Genomic DNA, 18,769 nt, shown 5'->3' with positions numbered 1-18,769 from the left:
CTGAATGACATTTAAGAGTAAAACGTGTTGGATTTCAAAAATTTAACTAGTAAGAAAACTTCCTATAAAAATTCATGCCACAAGCTGTAAAACTGACAAAATGATCACAAATTAAAAAAAAAAAAAAAAAAACATGAGAAAAATGGGCAAAAATGCTGCAGGAGGGCAGAAGGGTTAAGACCCTCCTACCGCCACAACATGAGAGGAAACCTATTTAGAGTTTTACTTCATTAACAGAGAATTTAATCAGTAAACTACTGCCGTTTATTTAGTTTTGATCATTTGTAAAATCACTTCATTTTTATTTCCAATTTTAATCCCTTAAGTTTTCTCTGTGACCCTGTAAACTCTTGTGCAGTCGCATTAATGTCTCTGACAGCACTGATCATTTCTTAGAACTGGGAGTGAGCAGCTCAATGTTTAATGAAATGTCACTATTTAATCTAACACCAGTTAAACCGTGACACCCAGCCTGGGACTCGCACACAGAAAATAGTGAATTATGAAATTTGACATATGTACACTTGCAATTTCTGAATCAGCTCCGACACAATCACTGCTGCAGATCTCCATCAGGGTTAAAATACGCAGATTTCTCAGTGGCACTCAGACTCCATCGACTCAGATCATCAACCAATCAGGGCAAATATCAGGAGACAGAAAAAAAACAAAACCTCTAAAGACTGCTAAACAAACATGATCCGATCTTCCATGTAATTCTAGGGATCATGTGACTGTCTAAAGACCTGCTAAATATAGAAATGTGTTAAAAGCAATGCAGTTTAAACAGTTTTTACATTTACTTTACAACAATAACAATAATATTAATAATAAATTATTATTAACAATAATAATAATTGTAATAACAATAAATGTAATAATAATAATAACAATAATAATGGGAATAATAATAGTAGTAGTAGTAGTAGTAGTAGTAGTAGTAGTAGTCATTTTTGCATTTCCTTGTTTCCCAGCTGATTAATTGATAATGGAGTTTTTGTAGTTTTATATAATATGGTGTGAAAAGAATAAAGTCTGTAGGAGCATAAAGGACATAAACACCTATAACAGAATAAAGCATGCTTTCTGTGGCCTTTAAGAGAATGAAATAAAGAAATCAGATCAAAGTAAAGCAAATCAAATCCAAACTGAATTTGTCTAGAAGGTACCGTAGATGAGCCGTACCCTTAAAGAAGTGCACAACGACAACTGAGGACTAAAGAATCAGACTTTTACTAAAAAGAGAGTAAACATTTACTTCTGCTGCTTTTTGCATCAATTATCTAAACTATCAAACAGAAAAACATCACATGACCTCAGTTACTGAACTCCCATGAACATGTTTATTCCCACTTAACACTGAGTATGTTAATAACAGCATTATTACTATGTTAATAGGCCATTTGAGTATTTAAAATGATCCTAGTTTATGACTTAAAACTCTACCTGATATTGTCAGAACTACATATTTAGTATGAAGTTACTCTGGTAGGTTATAATACTTTGTTATTATTAAAGCTGTGAAATGTACCTTTAAAGGAAATAAGGATGGTGTACTGCATTATTGCCTCCACTAGAGGGAGCTGTTGAACCATTTTTCCACCTGCTCTGCTCCCAGTCATAAGGAAACACTGAAGAAGAGCTGCTGTTTGGGGTAAATTTGACCGAGATGTCAGAGAAACTGAGTCCCGGTTTTACCAAGAAACATCCCTGAGATCAGAGATTTGACTTTTAGCAGCAGAAATAAATCCTTCATGACCAACCAGAGGGCAAAGCCACATCAGATGAAACTGTGCTTAATCTGCAAAAACACCACGTTTACCAAAATAAACTATTTACAGTGGAGTACTCAAATCTCTAAGTGTGCCAGATACTTCAGAGCAGTGGTTCTCAACCTTTGGGTCGGGACCCCTGTTGGGGTCTCCAGATGCCCTAAAAAAACTAAGAATGTTTTTAAAATTACACTGTTGCCACTTCACACCAATTTTGTCACATTTTTTACCCCTTCCAAATTCTAACACATTTTTGACATTTAACACCTATTCTGGCCAGCTTTAAACTCTTTACACCACTTTTTTTGCCTGTTTTTGCCACTTTTAAACCATTTCTTGCAACTTAAGCTTAACATTGTCCCAGTTGACCCATTACTGCTACTATTAACCCCTTTTTAAACCCAATTTTTCCCATTTGAAACACATTTTATCATTTAATATGCCCAATTTTGGTTTTCTGCCAATATCTGCCTATTTTTTCTTTCTCAGTTAACCCTTATCTGCCAGTTTATATCAATTTTTTCACCCCATTTCACCAAATTTCCACCCATTTTTACTAATTTAAAGCAATTTCAGCCACATTTTAACTCCCTTTTACCCCTATTTATGCCCATTTGTGCCCCTTTAACCCATTTTTGCCATTTAATCCAGTTTTTGCCACTTCTAATATATTTCTGCTACTTTTAAAATCCAACTTCACCACCTTTTCCACCAATTTTTGCCATTATTAACCTATTTTAGCAATTTTTTAAACGTTTTCCTTTTTTTTTTTAATTTACATTTTTAAGAAGGCTTTTTACTAAACTTGAATAAAGATATTTGTTTCTTTGACAAGAGTGATTATTATTCAGGTCAAATATTAAATAGGGATATCACAGCTTAACTTTACAGTGGACCATGGTTTTGCTGACCTCCATGTACCTCCAGTTTGGCTGGGCGCCAGAAAGCTCTCCTGTTTATCCCCCTTTATGGACGGCCTTGTCTCCACATGACTATTCTAGAACGTTCATGGCTGTTCAGCCCGCTTCAGGTCCAGCGGGGGTCCCGGTCTCTGGCACCATTATTTTGGGGGTCGCAGGCTGAAAAGGTTGAGAACCACTGCTTTACAGCAGACATGTTTGCAGAACGCTGAAGTAAAAACAAGTGTGACTCGTGACCTGCAAGAAAAAAACGCAGTAGGTTGGTGCAGACAAACGCCATCATACGCCATCACGTACACGTAGAGTAGGAAGTGCTGTGAAAGGCTAGATTATGTTACAGTAGAATGTTTTTAATGTGTGCACTTTTACTACAATTCTGCAAACTAAAGAATGATATTTCTGGAAGGAATGTGTGATATGTTACTGTTACTCCTCTGGTTTTATATGCAAAAAGAACTATTGCTCTATCTCATTTGGTTGTAATTCTTAGGATTCTATAGATACGCCATAGGAGCCCCTTTAAATGGGTCTACCATTGTTTTTCCTCATGCAAGGATTTTTACAGCTACCCGCCTCAATACATGAGCAGAGCCCAGCTTCATATTTCCCAAATCCCAACAACCAGACTCTATCAGTGATAAACCACACTATTAGGGCGCTTTCACAGCAGGCCCAGTTGTTTCAACTCTCACACTAGCAACATTGAACCCTGCCCAGGCCCACTTGCGTATTCACTCGGTCTGAAACAGCAGGTTGCGGTATGCACGCAGCTGGTTTACAACCCTGCCAAGGAGGAGAAAGAAGAAGCTACCATGGCAACCACTGGGGTCATGACCTGAGCAAAGATTGTTTTTGTTTTGACCCGGCAAAAAGTCCATCCTGCAGCCATGGATGATTAAAATCACTTTTTAAGATGCCAGCAACTTCCCTCTTTATATCTGCACATCTACTACAGCTCAGAGGATTAAATGGGCTGGCGCTGCGCAGATACAGCAGTTTTGAGGTGACAGGAGACTTTTATTGCCTTTGCACCTCCTCTCACTGACTCCAGCTTGTGTTCATCTGTAAGGTGAATCACAACAGACCGTTTATTGACTGGATTCTGATGATTTCCGCCCTTTATTGAGGAAAAATGTGAACAAACTGCAGCGCTGTGGAAAGAAGTTTAGTTTTTACGATGACGTCATGAAGCTGATACGACACTCTGTCCTGTATCTGAGCGCGGTCGCAGTCACATCTCATTCGAACCGTGCCAGAGTCCACTTGAATCACGCCAGAGACCACCTCCCCAATTGAGCCCGGTGCCCGGTGCCTGGGCTCGGTTCGTTTGTATTCACACTACCCAAACGAACCGGACTTTGGGCTCAAGTGCACTCTGATCCGAGACCGGGCCCTCAGTGTGAAAGCCAGGTTACTCACTTTAGAAGAGGAAAATCAGAGACAGAAAAAGAGCAATCTGGTCAAGAACACTGTAGAGGTGGATGTAAACTAGAAGCCTGGCAGTTAAAAAGAGAGTGATGGGTCCAAAAGGAGACAGAGACTCTTAAGGTCCAGCTGACATGTCTGACCAGTCATCTTTGACTGCCCTTGAGTCTGACCCAGGCTGGACCAGGGTATGGGGTGGTGGTTCTGGACTGCATCGGCTCCAGCTTTTATGTAGGGGAGAATAAGGTTCTTTGCAGCTGCTGAGAACTCTGGATGAAGGATTCTAGGTCTGCAGGAGTGAGTAAAACGTGAGACTGATCCCCTCAGTGCCAGGTTGATCTGTTAAACCGTGGTAGTGTCAGGATCATACTCAGTGTATGTACAAATGCTCTGATAACTGCAGACCCACTCAGAGCTGTAAGGGGTTAACTTCCCTCCACTCTCATTCATTCCTCACGATCGTCCCTGACCTCCTGACCCCCAGTGGATATTCTGGATCACCTGATTGCCGACAACCTTTACAGATCTAGGAAGTACTGTGAACCACAGAAATGTTTCTTAGCTTTATACTGAAAAACACATCTTTGGAGATCATCTCTTTTCTACTTGCCAAAAAAGCCTGCTAAAGACCCTTACAGTCCACATAAACACACGCAGAATAGCTCTGGTGGCTCTGACTGACTGTTGTGCTGGGGATTTCTTCATATCAGGATGACAGGGCTTTCTGATTTATAAAGTGAAGATGAAGAGGAGCAGGAGAGGAAGTGAGGATGGTTAAAGCAGGGGTGCTCAACCTTTTCAGCCTGTGACCCCCAAAATAAAGGAACCAGAGACTGGGGACCCCCACTGTACCTGAAGGAGGCTGAACACAGCCACAATCAAGAATGGTCGTGTGGAGACAAGGCTGCACATAAGGGGGGATAAATGGGAGCGCTTTCTGGGGCCCAGCCAAACTGGGGGTCAGCAAGCTCATGGTCCACTCTACAGTTAAGCTGCAATAACCATATTTAATATGAAACCTGAATAAAAACAATTCTTAACAAAGCAACAAAGATCTTTTTATTCATTTGTGCCGTAGTAGATAGTCTTAAATCTGCATCGTTTTTCTTAAAAACCGAATTAAAATGGATTGAAAACAGCTAAAATGGGTTAAAATGGCAAAAAAAAAAAAAAAAAAAAATTGTGGAAAAGGTGGTGAAATGGGATTTTAAAAGTAGAATAAAAGGGTAGGATGCCAAAAATAGATAAGAGAGGCAGCAATAAATGGCAAAAATAGGCTCAAGGAGTGGTGAAAGGGGATTTAAGTGGCAGAAGTGGGTGGAAACTTTGGGGAAATGGGATTTAAAAGTGGGAAAAAGTGTTCTAAACTGGCAAAATGGGTTAACTAAGGCAGAGAACTTGGCAGAAGTGGGTAAAACGTGCAAAAATGGGCATAACAAAGTCAAATGTACTTAAAATGGGCAAAAATAGGTGCAAATAGGAGTGAAAATAGGTAAATATCCATAATAATGGGTCAACAGAGACAACAACAGGTAGAAAGCAGCAAGAATTGGTTTGGAAGTGGGAAAAATAGTCAGAAAATAAAGTCTTTGACATTGATTAAAAATGACAAAAATGGGTTAAAATTTAGCAATAATTGTTGGGGAAAGGTGATGAAAATGGGTGGCTAATTATAGAGACAAAATTGGATAGGAAAAAAAACATTTTAAAAATATTGTTTGTTTAAGTCATCTGGTGACCCCCTCAAAGTGTCTCATGACACCAAATGGGGTCCCAACCCCAAGGTTGAGAACCACTGGGATAAAGGACAGAGGGATGAAGAGAGAGAGTAAGTCTTAGCAGCAACGGCTGAAGATTCAAGAGTAGCTCTCAGGGATCCCCGATTTCATCACACCTTACTTTTGTCACATGACAGCATGAAAACAAGCCACATTTGCACTGCAATCACTTCAAGTGGAAAGCATGATCGTTCAAGTTTCTTTTAGTTTTCATTTGATATCAAAAGGCCCAGTAAAAAAGGAAATATGATAATTTTGATTTGATTTAAAAATTAATGTTACACACAGGGGACAGTGAACCATGCTGTACAGGACTGGCGCTGTTTCAGCAGATTTTAATTTCTTTTCAAAAATTAAAAACATGTTTTTTTTTAATTACAATTTTTAAAAAATCTATTTTGTGTGGTGTTTTTTTTTTTGTTTGTTTTTTTAAGGCCTTTTACCTAATACAGTGAATAAAACTAAGAAAAAAAAAAGTTTTTATTTTATAAAGTCTCCTCCTTTATAGACTAAAGCCTCACCTCCTCCACCCCAGCCTCCTCCTTTATAGACTAAAGCCTCACATCCTCCACCCCAGCCTCCTCCTTTATAGACTAAAGCTCTACCTCCTCCACCCCAGCCTCCTCCTTTATAGACTAAAGGTCCACCTCCTCCACCCCAGCCTCCTCCTTTATAGACTAAAGCTCCACCTCCTCCACCCCAGCCTCCTCCTTTATAGACTAAAGCTCCGACTCCTCCACCCCAGCCTCCTCCTTTATAGACTAAAGCCTCACATCCTCCACCCCAGCCTCCTCCTTTATAGACTAAAGCTCCACCTCCTCCACCCCAGCCTCCTCCTTTATAGACTAAAGCTCCACCTCCTCCACCCCAGCCTCCTCCTTTATAGACTAAAGCTTCACCTCCTCCACCCCAGCCTCCTCCTTTATAGACTAAAGCTCCACCTCCTCCACCCCAGCCTCCTCCTTTATAGACTAAAGCCTCACATCCTCCACCCCAGCCTCCTTCTTTATAGACTAAAGCTCTACCTCCTCCACCCCAGCCTCCTCCTTTATAGACTAAAGCTCCACCTCCTCCACCCCAGCCTCCTCCTTTATAGACTAAAGCTTCACCTCCTCCACCCCAGCCTCCTCCTTTATAGACTAAAGCTCCACCCCTTCCAACCTAGCCTCCTCCTTTATAGACTAAAGCTTCACCTCCTCCACCCCAGCCTCCTCCTTTATAGACTAAAGCTCCACCTCCTCCACCCCAGCCTCCTCCTTTATAGACTAAAGCCTCACATCCTCCACCCCAGCCTCCTTCTTTATAGACTAAAGCTCTACCTCCTCCACCCCAGCCTCCTCCTTTATAGACTAAAGCTCCACCTCCTCCACCCCAGCCTCCTCCTTTATAGACTAAAGCTTCACCTCCTCCACCCCAGCCTCCTCCTTTATAGACTAAAGCTCCACCTCTTCCAACCTAGCCTCCTCCTTTATAGACTAAAGCTTTCCTTAAAGGAATCTTTGGTCCGTAGAAAGTAACTCTTTCTCTGTGTGATTTTTCAGTCCCCCATCCAGTCTGTTTCTGATAGGAATGAAGAAAACAGTAAAAAGGTGAAAGAGTGATGGAGTGGAAAGAGACATTTAGGGGAAAACTGACTTTATTTGATCCCTGAGGATCAGTCACACAGAGGAACCAGAGAGCATCACTTAGCTGTCACCAAAGTACCCAGAGACACACTGATGCAGCCCACTCTGTTTAAAGCCGGACACACACACCACCATCAAAACTCATGGACTACTGATAGTAAACATCCCTTTATCTATATCATTTCTAATCCTGCAGGTCAGCGGTCAGTCAGAGGTAACATGGCACCATTATTTTTGAGGAGGAAAATGTTTACACACTATTTCAACATCAAATTCTCAAGTTACCTTGTGAGGTTCCATCTTTAGCTGCTCGAAGCTGCACTCCACTCTGCATCCGTGCAAACATGCATCAGTGGGGGATGGCGTAAGGCCTGGAACATGATGCATGAGTATGTGGAATATATGGGTTATGTTCTGGCAGTGTAAGTGGGGGCTAAGGGGACCACATGGTCTAGCAGCCGTGTAGAAAGCCCAAATCAAAAACTGTGTTGCATTTTTTCCATGCTACATACAAATGATACTTCTCCTGGAAGAAAAAACTGCCAAACCAACACGAGTTAGTTCAGTCTAACTTTTCTCTGAGGTGGGGGTGAAGTGCTGGCCCTGTTTTTGCACATGCACAGCCACAACCACACTCTGAACCATCGAGCTCACACCAACCCATCCACAGCTCCATCAGGGGAACAAACAGATGAAACACTCAAGGAGCGTGAAGACACTCTGCACTGATTTCCCCCCTGATACAACAACACTCAGAAGATGTGTCAGAGAGGGGGGGGGTGAGAGGAAAAGAAAGAGAGATAGAGAGGGAGAGAGAGAGAGAGAGAGAGGGGGGGGTGAGAGGGAGAGAGAGAGAGAGGGGGAGAGAGAGAGGGAGAGAGAGGGGGGGAGAGAGAGGGAGAGATAGTAAGAGAGAGAGAAAGAGAGGGAGGGCAAGAGGGAGGGAGGGGGGAGAGGGCGAGAGGGAGAGGGAGGGTGAGAGAGAGAGAGAGGAGGGAGAGAGGAGGGGGTGAGAGAGGAGAGAGAGGGAGAGAGAGGGAGGGAGAGAGAGAGGAGGGAGGGACAGAGGAGGGAGGGAGAGAGATAGTGAGAGAGAGAGAGAGAGAGAGAGAGAGAGAGGAGGACGGAGAGAGGGAGGGAGAGAGAGGGGGGTGGGGGGGGAGTGAGAGGGAGAGAGAGAGAGAGAGAGGGGGAGAGAGAGAGGGAGAGAGAGGGGGGAGAGAAAGAGGGCGAGAGAGGGGGGGAAGGGAGAGAGAGGGGGGAGAGAAAGAGGGAGAGAGAGAGAGGGAGAGAGAGAGGAAGAGAGAGAGAGAGAGGGAGTGAGAGAGAGAGGAGGGAGAGGGGGTAGGGAGAGAGGAGAGAGGAGAGAGATAGTGAGAGATAGTGAGAGAGAGAAGGAGGGAGAGAGGGAGGGAGAGAGAGAGGGGAGGGAGAGAGAGGGAGAGAGGGAAGGGGAGAGAAAGAGAGGGGGAGAGAGAGGGAGAGATAGTAAGAGAGAGAGAAAGAGAGGGAGGGCAAGAGGGAGGGAGGGGGAGAGGGAGAGAGGAGAGAGGGAGGGTGAGAGAGAGAGAGAGGGAGGGAGAGAGGGAGGGGGTGAGAGAGGGAGAGAGAGGAGAGAGAGGGAGGGAGAGAGAGAGGGAGGGAGGGACAGAGGGAGGGAGGGAGAGAGATAGTGAGAGAGAGAGAGAGAGAGAGAGAGAGAGAGAGAGAGGCGGCCGGAGAGAGGGCGGGAGAGAGAGGGGGGGGGGGGGGGAGTGTGAGGGGGAGAGAGAGAGAGAGTGAGAGAGAGAGAGGGAGAGAGAGAGTCAGAGAGAGAGAGAGAGGGAGGGAGAGAGAGGGGGGGTGGGGGGGGTGAGAGGGAGAGAGAGAGAGAGAGAGGGAGAGAGAGAGGGAGAGAGAGGGAGGGAGAGAGAGAGAGAGAGAGGGAGGGAGAGGGGGGTAGGGAGAGAGGGAGAGAGGGAAGGAGGGAGAGAGATAGTGAGAGATAGTGAGAGAGAGAAGGAGGGAGAGAGGGAGGGAGAGAGAGGGGGGAGGGAGAGGGAGGGAGAGAGAGAGGGATGGAGGTGTGTAAACACCAGAGGAGACACTCAGCTGTAGTGCTGCTCAGTCGTCTGAGGTTTGAGCTCTCAGAGATTCCCTGATCTGTTTTTTTGTGGAGTCTGTGCTCAGAGGAAATCAGCCGACAGCCTATCAGGTGGAAATATTTTTTTCTTCGATTCTACAAACTGTCATCAAACAGAACAAAGTCCTGAGCTGATGTTCTAGAAAGTACAGGGATGGAAAATGTAATGAGAGTTGATCTGACGCTACAGTATATGGACAAAAGTATTTGGCCACATGACCATTACACCAGTAGAGATCGTAGTGACATGGTAATCAAACCCATGTACTTTAATCTGGAGTTATCCTCCTTCAGCAGCTCTAACAGCCTCCTCTCTTCTCTGAAGGCTTTCCTCAACATCCTGGAGTGTTCCTGTGTGAATGTGTGCTCGTTCACTCTGTAGAGCGTTTATGAGGTCAGGCTCTGATGTTGGACCAGAAGGTCTGGACCACAATCTCTGTCCCAGCTCATCCCAAAGGTGCTGGGTGGGCTTGAGGTCAGGACTCTGTACTCATCAAACCATGCCTTTCTAGTAGGGCTGGGCAATTAATCGAAAATTAGATTAAATTGCAATATGGCCTGCTGCAATTTTCAAATTGCAAAAGGTGCAATAATTCCTGAACCTGAAATTGGTGTCAAAATACCAGTTTAAATGCTTTTTTTTGCTGCAGAGACATTATGCATTACATACCATGCAATAATTCAAGTGCCATTTTTTTAATAGTCTACAAAAAAGCCAACTTTCTTCGTTTCTGTACTTTTTTCTTATAAATAAAATAAAAAATGACTCCCTATCAGACAACAATTCATACCCAATTTGCAATAAGAGTCAAAATCACCATATATAGATCTTTTTATTCAAATGGATCAGCCCTTGTTCAATCTAATATTGCGTTGGTTATGATATAGTTATTTATTGCTTTTGTTTAATAGAAAACAAATAAAATGAGGAACTTGAGACGTAATCGCATATCAAATCGTAATCGCAATATTGGGGGCAAAAAATTGCAATTAGATTATTTTCCCAAATTGTTCAGCCCTACTTTGTAGTCCTTCTCTGGTCTCTGGGCCACAGTCATGCTGGAGTAGAAAAGGGCCTTCTTCAAACTGTTGGAAGCATAGCATTGTCCAGAATGTCTTGGACTGCTGAAGCATAAAGACTGGCCTTCATTGGAGGTAAGGGGTCTAGACCAGACCCTGAAAACCAGCCCCATACCATGATCCCTCCTCCACCAAACTTCAAACTGCTGTTGTTCCTGAACTCTTCCACTTTCTAATAATGTTTCTAACTGCTGACTGTGGAGCTGACCGTGAAGGTGTCATCATCACAGAACCATGGTTGAGCTCTTCAGAACAGCCCGTTTAGGATCACAGATGGCTGGGTGAGGATTTTATACACCTGTGGGTCTGATTGAAGCACCTGGATTCAACAATTACCAGATGTGGCCAAATACTTTTGTCCATATATAGTGCATATGTGTCTCTGATAATAGTAATAATAGTCCACTGACAGCTGCTTTAGTCTCTGTGTTTTCACTGATCATATTTGAACATGAACATAAATATAATTCTCTCTGGCTTTGGGTTGGTTTGAACTGCAGTCACGTTTTTTTTTTTTTAATTCAGTATTTTACCATTTTTGATATTCTGATTATCAGAAATATTCTTTGATGCTAAAACATTGAGCAGCTCCTGTTTTCAGCTTGAGAAATATTGTCAGATACTAATAAAATGTGCAGCTGAGAGGTCAGCTGGTTAAGGACGTTGTGGCTGACTCCTGTAGTTCTCATTGGAGGACACTGGCTTCTTTAAACCTGATCAAATGTCTTCAGCAGTTTAATTTTTCTCTCCTGATACGTCAGTGAAATTAAAGTCCGTCGTTTGACTCACCCAGCGTCTGTCCGGCCAGCACCCTGCCGTTCTCCCCGATCACGGCGCCCCTGGCGTGCCTCTCGCTGGCGTACTGGACGAAGGCGTATCCTTTGTGCACGGAGCAGCCGAGCACCCGGCCGTACTTGGAGAAGATGCTCTCCACATCTGACTTCTTCACCACGGCTGTGTTCAGGTTACCGATAAACACCCGGGAGTTGATGGACTTTGGATCCGTTTTGTTGGTCACATTACTGGTCTGGACCTTCAGCGACATGCTGGAGCGGCGGGAGAACCAGGAAACGGACGAATGGATGAATCAAGATGGGAGACACTCGGAGAGAAGATCTGAAAGAGAAGATAAAGAAGCGGAAGAAAATGGCGTCAGTCAAAATCATGATGGTTTGTGACATAACCAGCTTTATGAGCTGAGCTAACCAGAGAAGATCAACCATCCAGCAACAGACTGAGGTCCAACCAACAGGTAGACACATTTAGATCTCAGAGGAACATGAGGAGGACGCTGTCAGACACAGACGGAGAAGTTCTTCATCTGAAAAGTGAAGGAGCAGGATGCAGCCAAGCAGCAGACAAAGGAACGACAAACTAAATGTTTGCTCTGAGGGAAGAGCAGCAACATTAAACCCTGCTGCTCCATCAGACAAACTCAATCAATCACAGCACAGCATTTAAATGATTCATCTTTTCTGTGTCCATTCATTCAGTCCAGATGATTTAAAACCAGACAAAAAGAAAACAAAGATGGAGGAGAAATGAAGAGAAAAGAAGGAGGGGGAGAAACTGAAACAGGTGAAGGAGATGAAGAAGAGGAAAAAGACAAAAGAAGCAGAGCAGGATGGAAAAAGAGGATGATTTATCAAACATTTAAACGCCCACGATGGCCAAGAAATCAATCTGGAAAATAACAGAATAAATAAAATGACTTCTACTCCTCTGTAAGTCACCATGACGGCCTTTTAACTCTCAGTGAATGAATAAATGTTCATCCATGTTTGCTCACAGGTCTTTGGATTGTAGCTCTGAAACTAAAATCATTTTTACCCATAATCCTGCAGGATCTGACCTTAAAGGGATACTTCAACATTTTCTCAGTCTGAGAAAAGGCAGAGGCTTTGAAAAAAAACTCGGAGTGTGATTGGATGAACGTTCTGTCTGTCACATCTCTACGGGCCAATCAGAGCAACAAAACACGTGACGTAGCCGCTATCAAGCTGAGGGTGTGCAGCTACTGAGGAATAACGTGAAACATGGTGACTATAGACATGTCAGTACTCAACCTTTGTAGTTTTTGAAAAGAAAACAACTCACTGCTGTTCTTTGTTCTTCTTTTAATGAATAAATGTCATCAAGTTCTGATAAAACTGGCGCTTCAGCAGCATCCACGCTAATCTCTTCCTCCATAACTGCACCAGCTCTTGCTGCTGCTTGTTTATATCACGACTCTGCTGCATCTGAAAGTACCGTCCCTCGTCACTGATTGGTCCTGTCACTTCCTAACCGGGCCGACAGGGTTCAGATGGGAGCTTTGAAGATGGATCCGCCAGTGAGAAACACGGACACGGGCGTATCCATCTGGTTTGCGAGGTTAAAACTGGACGTGAATAAGGCTGAATCCCAGTTCTCCCCCTAACCCTCAATCTTAACCCTCGGTCTTAAAATGCATGTTCCCGTGAAGTGCGAGGGCTTTCCCAGTTCTCCCAGAGTTGAGTTGAGGGTTGAGTCTGAGGGCTTTTTCTCCCTGAGATGTTCCTGGAGCTCCCTCAGTATTGAAGGTTATCACTTAAAGAAAGATGGCGGCGAATCGAGCTACAAATGTAAATTTCTTTGTTAATAGAGATCTAAAAATTACAAAAACTACTCCAATGTCTTAGTTCAGTGGTTTTCAAAGTGTGAGGCGGGCCTCCCCTGGGGGGCGCCACAGAGCTTCAGGGGAGGCGTGGAACCATAAACCAGAAAAAGTTGATTTGCTTTGCTAACCTCTGCTGTGCATGGAGCAACATGGATAGACTTAGAGTTACTATAGGGACTATGCTATAGAGCAGCATTTGTGGTGTTTTTACTTTGAAATGTTACTATTATTTTGGCAACTTCCGCTTTCCGGAGACTTTTGTTACTGGCATTAACCTGACTTTGCTTTTCCTGAGGCCTTCACCCCCTTCCCCCCTGGTGCTGTGGAGGGCGCACACCTGCAGCGAGTTAATCATCCTCCGCGGACTACTTAAGACCGGCTGCAGCTCTCAACAGCACCTGAGTTTTGCCAACCTTCCCTCGTGGTAACGCCAATTCGAGCCTCACTCGCAGATCCACGAGTAACATTTTGAGAATTTTTCAGTGTTTGACTTTTGACTTTGTTTCTAACATGTCTCTCCTTCTCCTTTCCAGTGCCTCACTCCCGCTCACAGCCGCCAGCCCCAGCACTCTCCTCACACTGCCTGTGCACAATAAAACTGTTAAAACTGCTAAAACCGCCTCTGCTTCTGAGTTCAATCACACCTCATCACACAACAGTGTTACTCAACCAAAGAGCCAAATTATTGGAAACACCTTTGCAAGAGCCACAATCTAAGAGGTGAGAAGTGGCAAAAACAGCTTGAAGTAGCAATAAAAATAGGTTAAAGGCAGCAAAAATGGTCAAAAAGCAGCAAAAAATGGGTGAAAATGAGGAGAAAAAGTGGGAAAATGGTCAGAAAGTAGCAGAAATGGACTAGAAGTGACAAAAAAATAAGTGGATTGTGACTAAAATAGGAAAAAAGCAGTCAAGAGTAGCAAACATGGGCAAAAAGAGGAAACAAGTGGTATGTAATGGTAAGGGGTAGTTTAAATGGGCAACAAATGGGATAAAAGTGGCAAAAAGACATTGCAAAAATGAGCAAAAAAATTGGGGAAAAACAAGGATATGTAAGGATGAAAGGTAGCTTAAATGGGCAAAAATGGGATAAAAATTGAAAAAATGGGGAAAAAGAAGCAAAAAGAAGTTGAAAGTCTGGGAGTCTGGGGTACCGTACCCCCAATAAGGGCAGTTCGGTCCCTGTAGAGCTTGGTCCGCATTGCTGGAAGTAAGTCGCACTCGTTTTGTTTTCGGTGCAGGTTGGACTCCGCCAGGGCTGCCCTTTGTCACCGGTTCTGTTCATAACTCATGGACAGAATTTCTTGGCGCAGCCAGGTTATTGAGGGGGTCCGGTTTGGTGGCCTCAGGATTAGGTCTCTGCTCCTTGCGGATGATGTGGTCCTGTTGGCTCCATCAGGCCAGACCTTCAGCTCTCACTGGAATGGTTTGCGACGAGTGTGAAGCGGCTGGGATGAGAATCAGCACCTCCAGATCTGAGGTCATGGTCCTCAGTCGGAAAAGGGTGGAATGCCCTCTCCAGGTTGGGAGTGAGATCCTGCCCCAAGTGGAGGAGTTCAAGTATCTTGGGGTCTTGTTCACGAGTGAGGGAAGAATGGAGCGGGAGATCGACAGGTGGATCGGTGCGGCGTCAGCAGTGATGCGGTCTCTGCATCGGTCTGTTGTGGTGAAGAAAGAGCTGAGTCGAAAGGCGAAGCTCTCGATTTACCGGTCGATCTACGTTCCCACCCTCACCTATGGTCATGAACGGAGGGTAGTGACCGCAAGAACTAGATCACAGATACAGGCGGCTGAAATGAGTTTCCTCCACAGGGTGTCTGGGCTCTCCCTTAGAGATAGGGTGAGAAGCTCGGCCATCCGGGAGAGACTCGGAGTAGAGCCGCTGCTCCTCCACGTTGAGAGGAGCCAGATGAGGTGGCTCTAGTCAGGATGCCTCCTGGACGCCTCCCTGGTGAGGTGTCCCGGGCAAGTCCCACTGGGAGGAGGCCCCGGGGAAGACCCAGGACACGCTGGAGAGACTATGTCGCTCAGCTGGCCTGGGGACGCCTCGGGATTCCCCCGGGAAGAGCTGGACAAAGTGGCTGGGGAGAGGGAAGTCTGGGCTTCCCTGCTTAGGCTGCTGCCCCCACGACCTGACCTCGGATAAGCGGAAGAAGATGGATGGATGGAGATGGCCCTTACACTTAGAGGTGAGTTAAGACTGAGGGTTGAGCTTGAGGGAAAGATTGAGGGTTAAGGGAAGAATTAGGATTCAGACTAAGTCCCAGTCAAGTCCTGGTTCCCTCTTGACAAAGATGTGGATGTTCTGTGTTTTAGGAGTGTTTTAGAGATGTTATAGCTGCAGACTCACAAAGGCCAGAGCTGATTCCACAGGAAGTTAAAGGGCTGTGATTTAACACCAGTTCTATTTCTTAGCTCCCTTTTCTCCCCTCGTTTCCCTTAGCCAGCTGTCTCCTTAAATAAATGTTTTATTTACAACCATGGAGCCAGTAGGACCTGTGCATGAGTCAAAATTTCATAAAACAGATTTTAGAAAACACAAACTACTTTAGGAGCCTTACAGTGCTGCCATATGTCTTTGTCTGTAGTGTAAAACTCCCCCTGGTACTGATGTATGCAGACTTCTCAGAGGTAGTGGTATCACATGACTTCACAGTTCTTTCATCCTGTAGGCCAGTGGTTCTCAACTGGTGGGTCGGGACCTAGAAGTGGGTCGCGAAGCCGTTTCACTGGGTCATGAATGTGTCTGGAAAAAAGATGTTGTCAAGTCTATGAAGAACGCTCACCCACACTGTTAACTTACTCAGTTTTGTTGTGATATGAATGTAAATGTTCGGCCAACATTTCAACTCATTTATCTCCTTTTCTCTGCTTTTACTGTGTTGATAAAGTCATTTCTAAAGCGCTCTGGAAGATTGGCTAAAATACACATCACCATGGGGGAAGAGGGGTGTAAAACGTTCGTTTTGCCGTGTCTCTTGTTCCTGTCATAAATTCTGTTCCATCCAAGGTCTTAAGTGATCATTTGTGTTTACTAAACCTGCATGGTTGTCATCATAGATGCTGGTGGGTCCTGAGGCTAGAGCAGTTGAGAACCACTGCTGTAGATCTTTCTAGATTTTCAAAAAGCTGCAGTTTTAGTGAATGTTGTAGTTCATCCAGCATAGATAACACTGATATTCATCCAGTAAAGTCTCCATGTCTGAACATGCTCCTCTAAGTCTACAGATGTATGAACACTGGTCTGTCACCACCACAGAGGAACTGAAACAGCTGTTAGGACCGCTCAGATTTCTTTTTGGGGACCTTTAAAGACTAGAAGCATACACTAGCAGCTCCACAGCAGAAAGCTTGAGCCTCAGTGGTGCTAATAAGGAGCTGGTGAATGATGCTGTTTCTGCATGTATGATTAGGGCTGCAGAACACAGAGCTCCAGAAGAACGAGGAGGCCTGATGAAGACCTGGACCGTTCTCTCGCTCTGACTCTCAGATTTCCTCAGGAAGCTGCAAAGCTCCAGAGGATTATGTATCACATGAAATAAGTTTCACCAGCGCTTTAGTCCTCGCTGACATCCAGCAGAAAGCTCAGAGAGCGATGATAATGAGTGGCTCATTTAAATACAGACGGAGAGTAGTGGGAGTGAGGTCTGACAGCAGAGAGAAAACTGAAAAAACTCAACGGTTCTTTTGTCAACAGTGTCACCAAGCAGAGAGACTTCAGGAGGCAGACAGAGCTCCGAGGATCAGGGATGCTAAAGAGTTACAGCTTCACCGCTCCGTCCTGGGTTTAACGGGACTTTATCAACTAAAACACTGATCTTATTTCTAATTGTTTTTACAACTTCAGAAACAGAAAACCAGACTGTCCAACAGGTCTTGACACTGTGGCTTATTTTCACGGACTCTGTTGATTAGAGACAGCGCTCCATCCTGCAGCGGCAGACTCAGGATGTCTGAGGGGCGGGGCTGAAGATAGTTAAAGTTCATCTGCTGGTGGAGCAACAGCTGCAAAGTTGGCAAACTTTCAACATGACATAGTTACAAACCCTGGCTAAGACTGACCACTTTTAGCTATGATGACCCCTACCACACCTCTGTGAGACCGATGGGAACAGGGGAGGGCCCCCATGCTGTGGGGTAACCTGCAGCCAGACCTGGGGGGCTCACAGGTGAGCATCAGCTGGTCAGGCTTCTCTCCAATGACCCTAGCTGGACGGAGCCAGCCTCCTGTGGACTCACCAACTGCAGGGATGGGCATGGTTCCAGGGTGCAGTGTACACCGTTGAAGACGTAACGCCTGAGGATGCTCTTCAGAGGGCACGTTAGCAAATGAGTTCCTCTTATGAGTGCAGGAGGGCACATTTTTAAGGTAATCCACTAAGGGGTCAATGAATCTTTACTAACAGGGCACTTAAAGGTCACATATTTGACCCCTTTAACACAGTTCATATCGGTCTCAGAGGTCCACTAAACATGCCTGAAAACCATTCCAGTATTGATTTCTGCATGTCTAAAAACCCCTGCTCAGAACCAGCTGTTTCTGTGTGGTTTTAAATGTTACTGAGCTGTCTGACTCCGCCCCTGACTCCGCCCCTCTCAGGAAATGGATGTGACTTAATGGATGTGGCTTTCCAAGAGAAGAGGGTAGAACTTTCTCCAAATGGGGAGGGCCAACCGAACCGATAAAAACTGGCAGAAAAGGGTTAACTGAGACAGAAAAATAGGCAGATATTGGCAGAAACTGGTTAAAACCACCAAAATTGGGCATATTACATGATAAAATGTGTTTCAAATGGGAAACATTGGGTGTGAAAAGGGGTTAATAGTAGCAATAATGGGTCAACAGGGGCAACATTAAGCTTTAGTTGCAAGAAATGGTTTAAAAGTGGCAAAAACTGGCAGAAAAAAAGTGGTGTAAAGAGTTTAAAACTGGCCAAATTAGATGTTAAATGTCAAATATGTGTTAGAATTGGGAAGGGGTAAAAAATGTGGCAAAATTGGTGTGAAGTGGCAACAGTGTAATTCTAAAAGATTCTTAGTTTTTTTAGGGCATCTGGAGACCCCTCCTCAGTGTCTCATGACCCCGACAGGGGTCCCGACCCCAAGGTTGAGAACCACTGCACTAGAGAGCACTGAAGAGGCAATTTATCAATTTCTACCACTCAGACAGCCCCCAAGGGCACTAACTCAAATTTTGACCACTTAGAGGTCGTTGAAGAGGGCAGTAAGGAGGGCAACAAGCCTTTTTTTCCACTCAGTGGGCACTAAAGAAGACTCCATCATGTTCATACCCATAGGGACATCAGAGAGAGAATTATTCCAGCGATTAGGACACCAAGCGGGCCGATTGTCCCCCACCTCATAGTCCACCAGTGCTATCCTGCATGTTTATTAAAAACTAAACCAACCATT

At 44.6% G+C, this 18,769-nt stretch overlaps 1 protein-coding gene across 1 annotated transcript in view; it reads right to left on the bottom strand.

Moving 5' to 3' along the window:
* raly (RALY heterogeneous nuclear ribonucleoprotein) overlaps positions 1 to 11,767 on the bottom strand; it is a 66,871-nt gene extending 55,104 nt beyond the window's left edge. The window contains exon 1 of the mRNA XM_041783637.1: positions 11,512 to 11,767. Coding sequence (XP_041639571.1) covers positions 11,512 to 11,767 — 256 coding nt within the window. The remainder of the gene's footprint in view (positions 1 to 11,511) is intronic.
* Between the last annotated feature and the right edge of the window lie 7,002 nt (positions 11,768 to 18,769).

The sequence above is a fragment of the Cheilinus undulatus genome, linkage group 3 (assembly GCF_018320785.1).
Source record: "Cheilinus undulatus linkage group 3, ASM1832078v1, whole genome shotgun sequence".
Classification (NCBI taxonomy): Eukaryota; Metazoa; Chordata; class Actinopteri; order Labriformes; family Labridae; genus Cheilinus; species Cheilinus undulatus.
Note: the sequence above shows the minus strand (reverse complement) of the source record. Positions and strands in the feature narration are given on the sequence as shown.